The sequence below is a fragment of the Poecilia formosa genome, unplaced genomic scaffold, assembly GCF_000485575.1.
Source record: "Poecilia formosa unplaced genomic scaffold, Poecilia_formosa-5.1.2 Scaffold1143, whole genome shotgun sequence".
Classification (NCBI taxonomy): Eukaryota; Metazoa; Chordata; class Actinopteri; order Cyprinodontiformes; family Poeciliidae; genus Poecilia; species Poecilia formosa.
The window spans coordinates 8391-26381 of record NW_006801082.1 but is presented as its reverse complement, the minus strand read 5'-3'; the positions used below and the strand labels follow the sequence as shown (position 1 = coordinate 26381).

Below are 17991 nucleotides of genomic sequence, written 5' to 3'. Positions count from 1 at the left end.
CAGGGAGGAGATCGATTATTTTTTTCAGAGATTATCTGTCTTATGTTAGGACAGAGAAAGTTTTAATACGTATGTAAAATGTATTTTTTTTAAATTGGATGCTGCAGCTTTAAGCAGGTTTGGTGTAAGAGTCACTACCAGTGCCTTATAGTTCCACATCGCTTAGGATTTGTTGCTGCGCGTTTGCGCAGAGTGAAGGAAAGAGGAGACCAGCTGCACAGGCAGGTTGGAAATGAGAAGCAGGTGATCGGTATCGGCAACAAGAGCCAATGATCGCCGATCACCGATCATGCACTTTTTCACGGAAATCGGCCCGATTATGATCGGTGACCGATCGATCGGCACACCTCTAATCAGTATAAAAGAGTGAACTTTGATTTGGACTCCGTCTGCTTTTGCTCTACAATTTTCTGAATATTTATAAGTGAATGCTGCCAGCTTATATTCATAAAACCTTAACATGTAGAAATCATCCTGTGTATGGGCAAAAAGAAGAAATAAATTGTTCTTGGTGGCCCACACTTCACCGGTAATATGAGCTATGATGCACTGGTGGAAAATCTAAACTGCGTTTCATAGTTAATTGAAACACTGCAATTGTGAATCTTAAAATAGAAATATAGACAAAGTTTGTCATACATTTGTGATGGAAACCAAAATAATAGACAAGAAGAAAAGGAAACAGGAACGGGATGATCTAACATCTGGAGAGTTGATTCCTAAATAAGGAGCAAGTGATTGATTAGGAAGTGGTTACAGCTGTGACTAAAGACAAGGAAGGAACTGAAGACAGACATTGAAACAAACTAGAAACATAAGAAAAATAGTTACGATTAGAACCAAAAGGGTGACTTAAAAAAAACACAGAACTGAAACAAGAACTAAGAAATACAGATAAATGACTGCTATGCGATGAAAATAAATAAGCAGAAGAAACTGAGAAAAACCCCCACAATAAAATCAATATTTAACAATATTTTTTAATTCACCATCTTAATGAGCAATGCTCAACAAATCTTACAGACAGGGGACATCAGTAGTTTACAATTGATTCAAAATGTAAATTAGAGATTGAAAGTAAACCCAGGTGGGGTCATGTTTTCCATAACATAATTAACAGATGAAAACAGTGCAAAAAATGTCTAATAATAATAAACCTTTCTGTAATACATAAGTAAATCATGACTAATACAGTACTTTATGACAGAATCTTTATTTTAACCCATCCATCATATGGGATCCTGTCCTGTCTCACTCCACTACTTTCAGTTAGTATCAATAATAACAGTGCAATATCTTTCATTACTTTAGCTGTAACTTGGTGTTTTCCTTCAGCTCAGCTTATAATGCTGGAAATGTTTCTCAGTCAGATTTGGAAAAGCAAAATCCAACTGCTGAGTTCCTTCATAACCCTCTGAAATCAAAGTGCGTTGTCTACATTCGAGCTTGTTCCTCTACCTTCACATGTGTACATATTTTTTTTGTACATATTTTTACATCCAGATGAATCTATACATGACATTGCATAGATTCAGATTATTGTGTGGCAACCTTTTTTCTATTATTATTTATTTGAAATGTATATTCAAAGAACATTTGTTGGCTGGCTTCACATAAAGAGCTAACAATAGCTTTGAGATGATTATCTTAGTTGTATTTTTTTTCTCAGAGTCAAATAGCAATACATTGATGTCACCATCATAAAAAAATAAATTGTTGTCAAGAAATTGTCTTTGTAAAATCTACTTATTTGAGTTCTACATCATGTTATAATGTCATTCGCTCATCAAACACATACCTGCAGTGTTGCCTTGACTCATTGATCCATGTCTGAAAAATTCTGGAATCTCCAGTGACAACCAATAAGTTACATTTCTTTCTGATATGAACAGTATTTTTGTAAAAACCAAAGGTTATTTGATCATGCTATGAAATTACACTATGTGCATGAAATATATGTAATGTTTCTCATACATCTTTGGATAAAGGTCCTCTGTTTAATCAGACACCCAAATGAGGTGATTCTGTTGTCATGGTGATGTATGGGACTCGCCGTTTTGTCTCTGCCTCTCAGATGTTCGTTGTCTGTCGTCTTTGTTCGACACTGGTGAGTTGTTCAACCTTAAAAATAAAATTAACATGTTGACAAGAAATTAATCTGGCTTATAATGTCTACGAAATATAGAGTATATACAACGATATAAGAGAATGTGAAAGAGGAAATAAATCTCCATCTGTGTAACTGAGGAATGAATGAATAAAATCCTTACTTTTGATTGTCTGTGACGTTCTCTGAAGGTTTCATATTCCTGGGAATTATTTTAGAGTCAGTAAATCAAATATGAGACATTAATGATGTGAAACTCAACAACAAAAACACTGTTTAATTGAGGTACCTGTTCTGAGATATTCTTCTGAATTGTAAAACACAAATACAGATCAGGAACCCCAGGAATACAACAATCAGAGGCCATCCTTTAGGAAGAAGATGAAATATGTTTCAACAACAGAACAAAGTTAAAAATCAACATGTGAGAATCTGAACATGAACTTACTGAAACCTCTGAAATCTGATTCCAATTGTTTATTCAAACCTGGTAAAAGAGATTCAAACATTTACGATCACAAAGTGGTCTGCAGTTTATACACAGTGCCCAAAAGTAATCACAACCATGGAGGTCCCCCATACACACACACGCACACACGCACACACACACACACACACACACACACACACACCACTTTGCTCCTATTGTTTTCCACATTTTGTTGCATTACAAATCTAAACTTTCATGCATTTTAAAGAGATTTTATGAGACCAGCACAATGATATGCAGATATGAAGATGAGGGAGAATGATACATACATTTCAGTTTCAACAGAAATCTGAGAAGTGAAGTCGATTAATCTATTGCCTAAATTCACATCAAAACAGAATGGCTTTTTGGTGTGAAGCAGATCAAAAATTAAGTAGATTGTTAATTTGATTTTCTGCACACTTGACGCTCTTCGTCCAATCTGATTGAGATGGAGCAATTTGATAAATTAAAAAAATATACAAATATTCTGGCCTCTAAACATGGAATGTTCATAGAGACATTAGTAACATAAAAATGCAAACTGGAGGGAATTTTATCAAATATTGAAACAACTTAAAACAAATGTGAGCCAGACGTTTCATATTTTTAATTTTATTGTTTGAAATAGGGTCTCTTCATAATCACTTTCCCAAAAGTGTTTGGTTGAACTGTGACAAAATTGAAAAGATTGATGGATGAGAATATATCTGTGAGGCACTGTGCGTCAGAGTTCCTCACCTTCATCAGACGAATCTTTGAAATCAGGAACGGTGACCAGCAGCTCTCTGGGAGCAGCAGAGTCCACAGATACTAAACATCCAACCTGTGTGCTGCTGAGAGCTGACAGCAGAGCTGTAGTAATGACGGTGACGGTACCGTTGGTGTTGGTCTCTCTGCTGGTGTTGCAGTGGGAGAAGCTGAGGTTCTGATCGGAAACAGTCAGTGTTACCATGGGAACAGGTCGACCTGTGGCTGAACAGGTCACAACTGACCCTGGAGGAGAGTTTGATCTGCTGACATTAGTGAAGGGTCCATGCAGCTCTGTGGAGACAACAGACATGATGGTTGACATTAAGTTATTGAAATGAACCCTGTAATCCTCTTGGTGCATGCTAGGTGGTAGCATGCTGGATTAGCTGTGAATTTCATACCATTTTTTTTTTAAAACGGCTCCTTCTGGTTTTGACTACTTTGCAGCTTGGAAGCAGTTTTGCTACTGATTTACTTTTGGGCATTTGTCATGATGCACAACCATAATAGGAAGACGGCTTACAACAGGAGTAACTTCTAAAGAAGAGCTGCACAAGCAAATGTGGATAAGCGGTGCTCATGAACAACAGATGGTGTCGTCCATGTTGCTGTGAAGTGTCGTTTCTGGAACTGTCCATATTATTTACCAACAGAAAGTGTTACTTTGACAACTGCTCACATTCCACCCTCAGCTGCTACTGACGATGCGTAATTTCATCAGTTCAGTTGTTGCTAAGCTGAAGACATTACACCCCAATGCATTTGTGGCAACATTTGTGGATTTCAGTCACGCCTAAATATCTGCTGCAGTTACATTTCAACAATTTGACAGCTGCCCTACCAGAGAAAACAAGACGTTGGATTTCTTCTATGTAAATATCAAAGATGGACACGTCTCCAAAGCAAGACCTTCTCTTGACAAATCCAAAAATATTAAAGATGTGAGGTAAGGCATGAAGAAGATCACAGGTTTTCAACACAATGGATGATTTGACAGATGGTGGTCTGGATAGAGCAAATGAGCTGGACTCATTCTTCAAGCTCATCATCACCATCATTATCATCATCATCATCATCATCATCATCATCATCATCATCATCATCATCATCATCCTCCCCTGCTCCCAGCCAAACAGACCTCCTACCCTCCTTTCATTTGAGAGCTTTCCTGTCAAGCCTCAGGTGTTTTATTTTCTACCTCAGTCACGGATTCTTCTGCTGTTAACCGAATCAGGAGATGCAGCTGCTCTCTTTGCTTCTCCTTTCCACTTCTCTGTATCTATAAAAAGTATAAAGAGGCAGCTGGAGGACTGAACCAGAACAGCCCAAGAGTCCTGAACAGAACAGGTGCTAAGCAACACAGGAGCACCACAGGGTACTGCACTCTTACCCTTCCTTTTCACTCTGTAGACTTTGACTTCCACTGCGAAACAGACTCCTGTTATGTACAGAAATATTCAAATGACTCTGCAGCCGTTACTTGTGTCAGAGATGGTCCAGAAGGTGAGTGCAGAGAGCTGAAGGACCGCTTTGAGTCATGGTGTGGGAACAATCATCTCATCTTGAATATGAACAAAAAAAAAAGTTGATTTTAGATTTAGATTTTTAGGAACAGAGTTAGATCAAACCCCATTTCCATCAAGGGTAGGGTTGCCCCCTTTCAGAAATTAAAATTAGGGACCAGACCCTATATATGTAAAGCAGGGGGAGGGAGGGCGTGCTGTAGCGGCAGGGTAGTGTGTGTTACCCAGAAAGCAGTTGGGCGCAATATCGCAACACCAACACTGTTAGTCAAACAATGAGTGGGGCAGTTTACTTTATAAAGTTCAGGATTATAAATACCTTGGTATTCATCTGGACAACAAACCGACTAGAGTTAGAACAGTAAAGCTACAAGAAGGGACAGAGTAGACTTCACTTCTTAAGGAAACTAAGGTCCTTCAGTGTTTGCAGAGACTGTACTTTGTTGAGGAGAGCATCATCTTCTGCTGTCATGTGTTGTGGCAACAGCATCAGACTCAAGCGCCTGATAAAGAAGGCTGGTTCTGTTCTGGGGACGACTGTGGAAACTCTGAGGATGATGATACAAAGAAGGATTTGTCACTAAATCAAGTTCATTATGAACAATCCTGAACATCCTCTTCGCAAGAAGAAATGGTGTCTTCTGTCAGAGGGTTTTCTAGAACTGCTGACTGTCACATGAGATCCTTTCTGCTCAATCATGAGCATATTTTTATAGAACCCTGAATAATATGTGTGACAACATTCAATTTCCCTTTGGGATGAATAAAGTATTTTTGAATTGTATAGTTTCAGGTTCTCACCATAAACTATCAGACATGTTCGTCCTGTCAGAGCTCCATCAGGATATGTGTTGAACAGACAGAGATAACATCCTTCATCCTGATCTGTGATGTTCCTGATAACTATAGAGTTCTTCTGCAGTCCAGCTTCTGTAAACTGAACTTTATCTTTGAATCTATTATTCACTATTACACCATAATACTCGCTGTAGGAACCAATTCTCCTCTCTGTTCTTTCCAAGACCTTCTGCCAGGTGACCTGCTGGACGTCTTTAGTTTCCAGCAGCTGACAGCTGAGAGGAGCATCTTCTCCTACTGCTGCTGACACCGTCTGCTGGGTTTGGATCACAGCTGCTAGACCTGCAGGAGATAATCAAAGAAAATGGATCAGGATATCTTTATTTATATTATACATCATTCCATAAGAGTGCTTTCATTTACTCTCTCTGTATGTTCTTAGGATTGAGTCACAAGGGTTGAGAAACAACCATGTTTGTCGCAATTTTATATTAACCATATTTTATTCACTTCTTCTTTTTTCTCTGGTAGCCCCAAGTAAAACTTTAAGATGTGAAAAGCCTCAATGAGCTCTTAGTTTATCTAAAAACAGATGTTGGGATTTCATTGAACAGGCTGCCATCAAATAGATTTGTAATAATCTATTTACATATCCTGGTTATAAGGACATAATAAAATGATCTGGTCTCTATCAGATTCTCTAATGTACAAAATCAGACCATATTTCTCTACTGTCATTTATTAACCAGGGAGGGAAACGTTACACCCTAAGAAAACTAAACTAATGCTGCTTCCATTGGATTTTTAGCAGGGAAGTTGCAGCTCGATGATGTTGATCAAATGTGTTGACAAAATTATTATAATTTTGAGAGAGCACTTTTATAAAAACAGGAATTTGGGATGGTTTTGTCTGCAGCAGTTCCAACAAAATGTAGACAAAAACTGGTCACAATACTGTGGTGGGAGCTAAAAGAGAGATCTGTCTGAACAAGTCTGGGAATATCAATGGACTGAAACCTTGTTATTAAAACCAACATTCCTCCCCTATTATTTAACAGACAAGTTAGAACTGAGTTACTGCAGCTTAATGTGGTTCTAGAAGCTGTAAAATATATTTTTGCTCTTTTGTTTAACAACACATTACAGCAAGAAATCTGTTGTGCTTTTGTGCTGTTATTGTGTTTAGGCAACAACTCATTAGGTTAAGGTAGTTGATTAATCTTACCCACTGAAGCCATTACTACAGTTTGGTACTGGGCTGGAACACATTTTGCCATCAGAGCCATTTGCCCCTCAATCTTCACATTCAGGTATTTTTGGCAATAGTTACAACAGTATTGTGTAAACACTGAAGAGAGGCAGGCTCTAACAGTAAAGACAGCTGCTAGATGTTATCAGTGTCGGTTAGCAGGATGAAGCCTGTCCTGCAGCACTGAGGTTACCTGGCACCCAAATAACTCCCAACATGGGTGGAGAATAAAAGGAGACTCTTTCACCTGTTTTCTTTATGCCTGAACATGGTCATGCTAAGAAGGTCACTTGGTTGGTTGGTTTACAGTGGTCATCATAACTAACATTAGTAAGTAGAGTTTCTCCTGTATAAGACCTGAAATTGCAGTAGTTTAACTCAAATTGTTTTGAGTTAGAAACTGTCTGGAGTCTCCTGCGTGGTTGTAATTTCACATCCCCAGTTGATCTTAGCAACATAAAATGAAATGTACTTTTTATAGCGTCCATGCAGTTTTATAGCACAGAAATATGACTATTGTTCATATATAGAAAGTGCTGGTGAGCTGATCCTCCTGCTGGCCAGTGTAACCACAAGGTTACTGTTACTACACAATAGCCTTGTGTTGCCATATTAAGATATTGCAACACAACAATGTATTTTGTTTTCTCACAGTTAAACTTGACGTTGAGCAATGTTCGTCTTTCTTTCTGTTCCTTATGAAGCAACCCTGTTTTACAATTCTGCTGACTGTCCAAATCTTAAGGCAGCATCATCCCTGAGATGTTTATAAGTGAACCATATTAAAAAATGAAACATTATGAGATAAATGTTCTCAAGATCTGAGTCCTAAAACCAGAGTCTAAGTAAAGACTGATTCTTTTATTTTGTATGACTGAAGTCAAAGTGCAGCTTTTTGTTTTCCAGGTAAATGCATGTCTTTGTTTTCAGTTCATCAGGGCTAGGAGCCGTTGAGACCTCTATTGTGATTAAAACACATCTTTCAGGATGGATTGTTCCGTTTGTGTGGACCTCCCAGTTCCTCCAGTCTGGTTTGGCAGTTAACAAACCTCCATTCCACACTTCCTCACCTTGTCAGTTAAATATAAACACGCCTCACCAGTTACTCTTTAGCTAGAAGCTGTTTACCTGTGGCATTCCCTGTCATTAAATCATCGTGTGTTCCACTGCAGTAAATGTGATCAAAACACTGTTTTCTTCAACATCTTAACCTGGCTTTTGTCTGTGAAAAGCATCATTATGTCTTTACCTTTTCTATTCACACTATTTGAACCTTCACATTTGTTTTCATTTTAGAAGAACCAGTTAGAACTTGAATCATATTTCACTTTTACAGAGCCCAACGAGGACATGGGGAATTTTTGGTTGTTTCTTTTGCATTATCTCACAATAATGTACTGGTCAGTTAATGCGGCATAATTTAATACTGAGTCTTTCTTACGGTGGCCAGGGCAGCGTACTTCCTGCTCTAATATAAGGTTTTCGTAAGGTTTTTCCACGTTAGTTTGTGAGATGTATTTTATAGATTTACTGGCCCTCTGTGAACAACAGGCTCAGCAGATGAGAATTGAAGCCAGAAACTCAGTTAAGTTACTTAAAATATTATTCACCAGGTAAAAAGTCTGCAGCAGTAAAACTATTAGAAGTACATTTATTTAAGAAATTAATTTAATTGTAGGTTAAACATGAATCCCCTCTCGCCCCGCCCATCGGTTTAATGACTATAGTAAAAAAAAAAAAAAACGAAGCCGCCTGAAGCAGCAATCCAGGCTCTGTGCCACTATTATTTGGTCTGAACCGAAATGTTACAGTAGTTAAACTAAGAACGGTTCTGTTAAGTCCATATCATCAGATTTCAGAGTACCTAATGAATTAATTCAGATCGGAGCGCATTTATTTATGAACAAATAAATGAATTAATGAATGAATAACAAGTAGGCATGCTTTCATCATAGGAATAAATTAGAAAACAAAAAATCAACTCCGTGTACACGATCAGTGTTTGTTCTCACCTTTCTGAAATGATCCTCCGAAGGTAAAAAGACAGAAAATTAAACACATTCCCTCCATGCGGCATCGCAACGTGGTGCTGGAGAGCTGCAGGCGGAGAAATGATTCAAAGATAACACGTGGAGCCTCTTAACCAATGAGTCATTTGATTTATTGTCTAACTCACTCTACTATCGTCGGGTACTACTGTCAGTACCGACGATAATATCATTCATTACTTTAGCTGCAACTTGGTGTTTTCCTTCACTTCCAGACACCCAAACAAATCAACTTTTAATTCTGTAAATGTTTCTCCGTCAGAAAGCAAACTGTTGAGTTCCTTCTGAAATAAAAGTGATTGTTTTCTACATTCGTGCTTGGAGCTCTGTCTCCCTCTGTGGATGGATTTGTGCATATTTTCACATCCAGAAATCAAATCAAATATTACATTACATTGATCCAAACTGTTGCAACATCTTTTTATTTATTTATTTTTAGCAACCATTATTTTATATAATTACTTATTTAATATGTTAAGAACTGCTATTGACTGGTTTCACAGCATTTAGAAATTTCATTCATTTTAAATCATTCATTAAAAAAAATTTTAAAAAATGATTTTTTTCCCCCCTTGGTCCAAATATATTCAGTTTGATTTTGCTTTTGCCATCGTAGCTACAATAGATTGACAAATTAGAAGAGTTCAACATAATTGAGCACTAAAGGTAAAGTGACTTCTGTTTTTTTTTTGTTTTTTTTTTACTTAATTGTTAAAAATGTCATGTGACAATATATCAGACAGATATTACCAGGCAACCTTGGATGGGCTGTAGGTAAAGTGATTTGTCCTCTCAATGTGTGGCGTGTGACAGAAAAGATGAGACACACACATTCAACATAGCACAAAGGTTTATTCTTCTTCTAAACATACTCCATATACAATATACTCCATATACAATAATTCGTATAAAATACTTCAGGTATCACTGAGTAACTCAGTACATGACAAATGGTCATAATATCACTTTAAACTGAACAAGGATTATTTTTAACAAGCTCAATGTGACATTATAAATTTTACCACATCACAAAATCTATTCACAGATGGCATTTGATAATATAAACCACATTATAGTTTTATTTTTAAAGTTTGTACTTTAAGTCAAATACCTTGTCCCTTTTTCTCAGACCATTTGGATTTGAATGATAAAATCAAAATACATAAATTGCGCTTAACATTTTTAATTTGTTTTACAATTTTTATTCTGCACTAATACAATATACTTTAATATTTAATCACTTTAGTTTTTTAACTGTATCCTAGTGGTGTCATGTTGAATCACATGAAGTAACTGAACCGCACTGAAGCGCTTCTTCTTCTTCCTTTTTTTTATGGCGGGAGAACAAGTTTATGTAGCAGTCGCATACAAAAACATCAGCAGAGCAGGAAGGGGGGATGAATCTAAATTTGGGCATAACGACAAATCTTGGGCCTTAAGTTGTTCCCAAAACAGTTTTAAATTTGGTCACAATGACATCTGGCTCTCCATCTCATGTCCTCATTCCTCCAGAGTTGGAGTGTTTCTGGATCACAGAGCAGGTCTTCTGTCCTTCTACAGCGTCTCTGAAACCATGACTCTCCTCCACAGAGTCCAGACCAGATTCACTCAGCCGCTACTGGCTGGAGTTTGGCTTTGGAAGACTGGAGACTTTGCAGAGTTCTGTAAACCCAAATAGATTTTCTTTGTGGTTGTTGCCCAGGGTTCATTGCTCTAATGTTCTGTTTATCTTTACTTTTCTTATTGATATGTAGTTCTCAGCTCCTTTAGAGGAGCTGTCATATAAAGGACGACAGCTCCTCCTTTAGAGGCTCGGGCCTATAACAGTTTTTCCTTAATTATTGTATTTGGTTGTTTACATTCTTGTTTAAATCAGTTGGGATTAAAGTGAACTGAACTTTCTTATCTCTTCTTTCTTGTGATCCAAAGAAAACAACTGAAACTAACATAAACTCAGAANATTCACTGGATGGTGTCAGGTTCTGAGTAGAGAGAGTCTGACTGGACGTTGTTACTGGGAGGTGGAGTGGAGCGGGAAACAAGTTTCTGTGGCAGTCACATACAAGAACATCAGCAGAGTAGGAAGCGGGGATGAATCTAAATTTGGGCATAATGACAAATCTTGGGCATTAAGTTGTTCCCATAATAGTTTTAAATTTGGTCACAATGACAATTGGCTCTCCATCTCATGTCCTCATTCCTCCAGAGTCGGAGTGTTCCTGGATCACACAGCAGGTCTTCTGTCCTTCTACAGCGTCTCTGAAACCATGACTCTCCTCCACAGAGTCCAGACCACATTCTCTCAGCCGCTACTGGCTGGAGTTCAGGTTGGATACTCTGGAGACTCTGCAGAGTTCTGTAAACCGAAATAGATTTTCTTTCTGATTGTTGCCCAGGGCTCATTGCTCTGATGTCTCTGCTCTACTGTTCTGTTTATCTTTACTTTTCTTATTGATATGTAGTTCTCAGCTGCTTTAGAGGAGCTGTCATATAAAGGAGGACAGCTCCTCCTTTAGAGGCTCTGGCCTATAACAGTTTTTCCTTAATTATTGTATTTGGTTGCTTACGTTCTTGTTTAAATCAGTTGGGATTAAAGTGAACTGAACTTTCTTATCTCTTCTTTCTTGTGATCCAAAGAAAACAACTGAAACTAACATAAACTCAGAATTGATGCTGTTTTTCCTCTAGAGTTTATAGATTCAGATTGGAAAATAAATGTGTGCTGTTCTGTCTCTTTAACTTGCTTCACTAAAACTACTTGATTACACAGATTTCACCTGAACACATCATCAGTGTTGCAGGTTTGGATTTTGGTCATTTGGCAGTTTTCAGTGTGTTGGCAACTGACATCTGCAATAATCGACACAAGAGGGCGCTGTTATCCTGGTAATAGTGGTGAAGGGAGGGTTAAAATTTCCCCACTGTCAGCCTGATGATGACTGAATTTTGAAACTGTGAACAAGGCTAGAGACGTGTCATAAAACATAGAAGTGCTGGTCAGATGTTGAACCTTCACTTTACTTATTCTTTCAAAACTAAAAGCAGAAATAGACTTTGTCAAACATGTTTGGTTGCAGTCTGCAGAGTCGCGTGAAAGTTTCCAGGTTTATGAAAATATGCATTGTGAGCAACACCAAACTAAAAGGACATGAATATAAATTCTTGGGCATTATATTGCTTCCAAAATAGTTTCAAATTTGGTCACTAAAGAATCTGGACCTCTGATTCAAGGTCAGGTTCCTCCAGAGTCAGAGTGTTCCTGGATCACACAGCAGGTCTTCTGTCCTTCTACAGCATCTCTGAAACCATGACTCTCCTCCACAGAGTCCAGACCACATTCACTGAACCGCTACATGCTGGAGTTGGTTGGTTTGTTTTAAAACCGTCACTAAGCTGAAAAAACTGTTTCGAGGTCAATATGTTAGGATTTTTAAATGATAATACATGAAATGTTGAGAAAGTGTAATTAAATGTTTTGATATTTCTCCTGGAGACAGAAATGTGACAGCAACAAAAATGGGTAACACTTTATTTGAAGGGGGTTGAATAAGACTGACATGACACTGTCATAAACACATGTTGTGAACATGAATAAGCCTTCATGAATATTCATGACTGTTGTCATAAAGCGTCATTCGGTAAATTATGACACTTTTAATACAAAGTTGATATTAACCAAGAAATCATTACTGATATAAATTTGTTATAAAAGAATTACTGATTGTACTTTGAAAATGAGGCAACTTTATGTTATTAAAGGTAAAGTTTAAACAGTAATGATTTATAGGTTAATGTCAAGTTGTCATAACAAAGACATTTTGAATAATTTCAACTTTGTATTAAAAGTGTCATAATTTACCAAATGATGCTTTATGACAACAGTCATAAATATTCATGAAGACTTATTCATGTTCATGACAGGTGTTATGTCATGTTTATGACAGTGTCATGTCAGTCTTATTCAACCCCCTTCAAATAAAGTGTTACCAAAAAAGGTAGGAAAACCCAATATTAGATGGAACTACTGTAATGGTCCAAGAGATGATGGAGAAAAAGGAAAGCATGAAAACAAATTAACCATAATTCTGGATTCTGGGTCTGTGGTTTCATAATGATTCTTGATTCTAGAACAAATAAAGAATAAATCAGAACACAAGAAACAGAGCTACTCCAACGTTGAGTGGTGCAAATAAACTTGGTGGATGTCCATGTCTTGGTAAGATTAGATTTTTGTAACACTCCATGATACCGTCTAAGAAAGGCCAATATTGAAATTGGATTTTATTTAGAAGTAACAAAGGGAATCTGAAGCACTAAAGTACACAAACTAACTTTTTTTTTTTAATGTTGAAAACCACATTTCACAAATATGCACCATTTTGTGAAGCCAGAAGTTATATTGTGACAAAAGGTAAAGAAAGTCAGTTATATGAACCCTTTCAATAAATGTGTCTAGGAAAGTTCCTCACTATCACCAGATATCTCTTTGAGTCCCAGGACATGTTACCGTGGAAACAGGGTGACCTGTGACTGAACAGGACACAAGTGATTGACACAACCTTCAACCTTCGAACTTCATACGGCAGAAGAACCGAGTTGCTGACATCAAGGTCAGGTTCAAGCAGCTCTGTGCAGGAAAAAGTTATCATGACCAACATGACTTTATGATACAACCAGGTTCCTACCATAAACCTTCAGACAAATTCCATTTGTCAGGGTAGGTGGCAAACAGAGATAACATCCTGCATCCTCCTCTGTAACGTTCCTGATAACTATAGAGTTCATCTAAGGTCCAGCTTCTGTAAACTGAACTTTATCTTTAAATCCAGGATTCACTGTTTCACCATAATACTCGCTGTAGGAACCAATATTCCTCTCTGTTCTCTCCAAGACTTTCTGCCAGGTGACCTGCTGGACGTCTTTAGTTTCCAGCAGCTGACAGCTGACTTTGGCACATTGACATTTTAATTTTGATCTTTATTCTTGTAATGTTTTACTTAACATTATGGATTGCTTTTAAAGTTTTCAACTCTTAGAAGGGAAAGACTTTGAATTTTTTCTGCATTTTCAGGTATGTGGTTTTCATGCTTCTGCTCATCTCTTTCATGTCTACACACTTTGTGAAGTAATTTCACACCTCCAGTTAAAAAACTGAGTCAAGAGTTAGTTCATTTGTTTATTAAGGTGTGATATAAAGAATGACAATAAATTGAGTGGATATTCAATCAGAACAAAAATACAGTGTTTCAACAATGTGAAGCTTGAAACGTTTTGGCAGTTTTCTTATTAGCAAATTGGAAAAGTACATTCCAAGGAACATTAAGCATTAAACCACCCTGGTGTCATCATGCAAACTGAATTATACAGCAGCAATTACCATTGTGTTGGGTCTTCAAAATGTACAGGCTTCCCACCATCACATGCAATCACAATATGTTCTCTTTTCTTACTCGAATTGTACCGACAAGGTTTGTCGTCTATTTCACCTTTGAGTTCACAAACAACAATGTCAAAAGTTCCTTCGCTCTTCATTAAATTACCATGTATCGGTATCCCATTTTGACAAACAGGGGTGACATTCTCAACAGAGTGGAGGATGAAGGTGTTCTTTACCTTACATTTGGAATTTGGGTCAAGAATATTTCTACTTTCTATAATATCATCACACCCTCTGTCCATGTTGGTGATGATATGCTGATTTTTGAACTTCTTGAAGCGGTAGTCATAATCAACAGACTGGCAAAGAGGAATGGCCGACAGCAGGGCCAGGAAGAACAAGGAGGACTGGATCTTCATGTTGCTCTGAAAAAGAAAAACAATTATTTACAAAGAATTCAAACCACCTGCTTGAACTGTCAGCATTATGTTAACCTTGCAAAGAAAATAAAAAATAAAAACATCTTGGTCTGTAGGAGTTCAGCGTAAATATTAAAAACAAATAAAATGGAACATAATGAATATACTTTATTGATCCCCACGGGGAAATTGCTTCAGAACTACTGCAACGTGCTTCCACCCTCAGCGGCACAATTGTAGAAATTTCTAGAATATATCAAGTTAAAAGTCTACAGGCTTTGTACTTCACTGCAGGGTTAATATCTGACTGCCTCGTCAGGAACTGTTTTATAAACAGTGACTTGGTAAAATACTCTTAAAAATGAGTGTTAATTGAAAAGTTTGCAATAGTGAGAACCTCTGACTTACTCAACTGTTGGAAAAGCTTCACCTTCGGTAATTGATTGATCAACTTGTTGGTTGGGATGACGGAGATGTTTTCTGGTGATCTTTCCTGAAAAAGCATTGAGTTCATCCTTAAACCTCAGAGGGAATTTTCTTCTTAGTATGATACTTTTATACCGAAGACACAGGTTCATATGTGTGTCTGTACATTCAGATACTTTAATGTCCCTTTTTACTAACAATTAGCAACACAAACTATTAGTAGAGAAAGTGTAACACTGAGGAGATTCCTTGACTGATGGCTTGTTGTCTCATTCAGTACCAGTGATGTGAAGAAATTACATGTTTCTTCTGTTTTTCATGCGTTAAATGTTTCCGTTTGTCATAGAAACTTTAATATTGGACAAAAATAACCTGATTAAATAAAATACAAATGTGTTATGTAGGTTCTAAACACATCATTCTAAAGAGGAGTCACATACTCCACAAAAACAAGCATTACCAGACAGCAGTAGAAATCGAACAGTTTAAATTTTCCCGTGATCACTTACCTTGGTTGGTTCAGTAAGAAGCTTTCAGGGATGCAGGTGAGATTATAGAAACGTTCTCTCTCCGTTAAGTTAAATGAAGCCCATCAAAATTCATCTCCTTCCACCTTTTCCTCCTTATATGTTGTTCAGTGTGCAAGAAACTAAAGGAGGAGTTTTCTAACTGACCTATCACCGTCTAATACTTTCAGAACTATACCAAATAAAGAAATAACTCTCATTCTACTCAAAGCACTATAAATAGATAATTAGCTGAGATGAGCTCTGATTGGTTATTTAAGCTTTCATAATGGATATTTATAATGCAACATGCAGATCATGATTGGTCAATAACTGATGTGTCGATCACTTGCTGTTTGTCAGAGATAAAACAATCACGCAGCTAAAGCGGATGTAAAAACTAGGAACTGCTTTGAGTGTGATCTGAGATAAAGAATTAAACAAAAAGTTGTTTGAAGAGGTGTCATACTGGTGTACAAGAATAAAAAGCTGAAGTACTTTCAGCTCAATGAAAAACAACAAAATATGAGAGAATTAAAGACGCCGTAATTCATGAGGAATCAGCTGTATCACCTCTCACTTCTAATATGGAAGCTGGGATATCCAGTTGTAGCTGAGGTGTTGACCCCTGACCTTTGGCAATAATGTAACAAATAAGTTAGGTTTTAATAAAATATTTTTAAAAATCAAGTAGTAAAATAGTAAATGAAGAGGAGGTTAAAGTTTCCTCACTGTCAGGCTGATGATGATGATTGAGGTTTGAAACTGTGAACAAGGCTGGAGACGTGTCATAAAACATAGAAGTGCTGGTCAGATGTTGAACCTTCAAATAAATGATTCTTCTAAAGCTAAAAGCAGAAATAAACTTTTGTCAAACATGTTTGGCTGCAGAATCTCTGCTGAGCCATGTAAAAGTTTACAGGTTTATAAAAATATGCATTATGAGTCACACTAAACTAAACTGATATAAATATGAAGCAACCATTGACGCTCTGTGTCCTGCTGCTAATATATGGTTAGGAAACAAGTGACAGATTTCCCTGAGCAACCAAACATTGAGTTTCTTCAGAAGCAGAAATCCTTTTATTTCATTATCTCTGGGGAATTAAATGCTAGAGATTTGAGTTCTGGTGACTTAGTTGTTTAGAACAGAAAAGCTGTTGTGAAGTCGGTTAAATTTGAAACCTAATTACTGTAAAAGCCCTCCACTCCTCAGAATCAAAGCCTCAAATCCCTCCCTCTGCTCAACCTCTGGTGAAAGAAAAAGCTGATTGGCTGCAGCCTCTCTGCACTGACACGTCATTGGTAGATCAGAGCTCAAAGCTGTTTCTGTTTGCAGAAAATGAAACTAACACAGTCACTGACTGAGAAGAGAAATGGAGCAGCAGGCCGTTCAGCTGGACAGAGAAACTTTCTCCTGTTCCATCTGTCTGGATCTACTGAAGGATCCGGTGACTATTCCCTGTGGACACAGCTACTGTATGGACTGTATTAAAGCCCACTGGGATGAAGAGGATCAGAATAGAGTCCACAGCTGCCCTCAGTGCAGGAAAACCTTCACACAGAGGCCTGTTCTGCAGAAGAACACCATGCTAGCAGCTTTAGCAGAGCAGCTGAAGAAGACTGGACTCCAAGCTGGTCCTGCTGACCACTGCTATGCTGGACCTGAAGATGTGGCCTGTGATGTCTGCAGTGGAAGAAAACTGAAAGCCATCAAGTCCTGTTTAGCCTGTCTGGCCTCTTACTGTGAGAAACACCTTCAACCTCATTATGATTCAGCTCCTTTGAAGAAACACAAGCTGGTGGAGCCGACCAAGAACCTCCAGGAGAACATCTGCTCTAAGCATGATGAGGTGATGAAGATGTTCTGTCAAACGGATCGGAAATGTATCTGTTACCTCTGCCCAGTAGATGACCACAAAGGCCACAACACAGTCTCCGCTGCAGCAGAAAGGACTGAGAGGCAGAGAGAGCTGGAGGAGAGAAGAGGAAAAATCCAGCAGATGATCAAAGACAAGGACAAAGATGTAAAACTGCTTCAGCAGGAGGTGGAGGCCATCAATCACTCTGCTGATAAAACAGTGGAGGACAGTGAGAAGATCTTCATTGAGCTGATCCGTCTCCTCCAGAAAAGAAGCTCTGAGGTGAAGCAGCAGATCAGATCCCAGCAGGAAACTGAAGTGAGTCGAGTCAAAGATGTTCAGGAGAAGCTGGAGCAGGAGATCAGTGAGCTGAAGAGGAAAGACGCTGAGCTGGAGCAGCTCTCACACACAGAGGATCACTACCAGTTTCTACACAACTCCCCCTCACTGCCAC

The 17991-nt window shown here is 37.9% G+C and overlaps 2 protein-coding genes and 1 long non-coding RNA gene across 4 annotated transcripts in view; 1 reads left to right on the top strand and 2 right to left on the bottom strand.

The window, feature by feature from the left end:
* Positions 1 to 960: 960 nt before the first annotated feature.
* On the bottom strand, positions 961 to 9054 carry LOC103132586 (OX-2 membrane glycoprotein-like). Of its 2 annotated transcripts, XM_007544400.2 has the most exons (7): positions 8912 to 9051; positions 5654 to 5992; positions 3318 to 3620; positions 2556 to 2594; positions 2397 to 2475; positions 2271 to 2309; positions 961 to 2121 (listed from the first exon to the last, which is right to left on the bottom strand). In XM_007544400.2, exons 1-7 carry the CDS (start codon positions 8967 to 8969, stop codon positions 2031 to 2033), a joined length of 948 nt encoding a protein of 315 aa, XP_007544462.1. In that variant the 5' UTR covers positions 8970 to 9051; the 3' UTR covers positions 961 to 2030. The 2 variants fall into 2 exon arrangements, with proteins under 2 accessions (XP_007544462.1, XP_007544463.1); XM_007544401.2 differs by lacking the exon at positions 2556 to 2594 and having other exon boundaries at positions 8912 to 9054.
* Positions 9055 to 14734: 5680 nt separating this feature from the next.
* LOC107835172 (uncharacterized) lies at positions 14735 to 15767 on the bottom strand. Its single transcript, XR_001661001.1, has 3 exons — positions 15679 to 15767; positions 15152 to 15236; positions 14735 to 14749 (listed from the first exon to the last, which is right to left on the bottom strand). It is a non-coding gene; the product is annotated as an uncharacterized LOC107835172 (long non-coding RNA).
* Positions 15768 to 16992: 1225 nt separating this feature from the next.
* Positions 16993 to 17991, top strand: part of LOC103132584 (tripartite motif-containing protein 16-like) — a 4277-nt gene continuing 3278 nt past the window's right edge. The window contains exon 1 of the mRNA XM_016667464.1: positions 16993 to 17975. Coding sequence (XP_016522950.1) covers positions 17052 to 17975 — 924 coding nt within the window. The 5' untranslated portion in view covers positions 16993 to 17051. The remainder of the gene's footprint in view (positions 17976 to 17991) is intronic.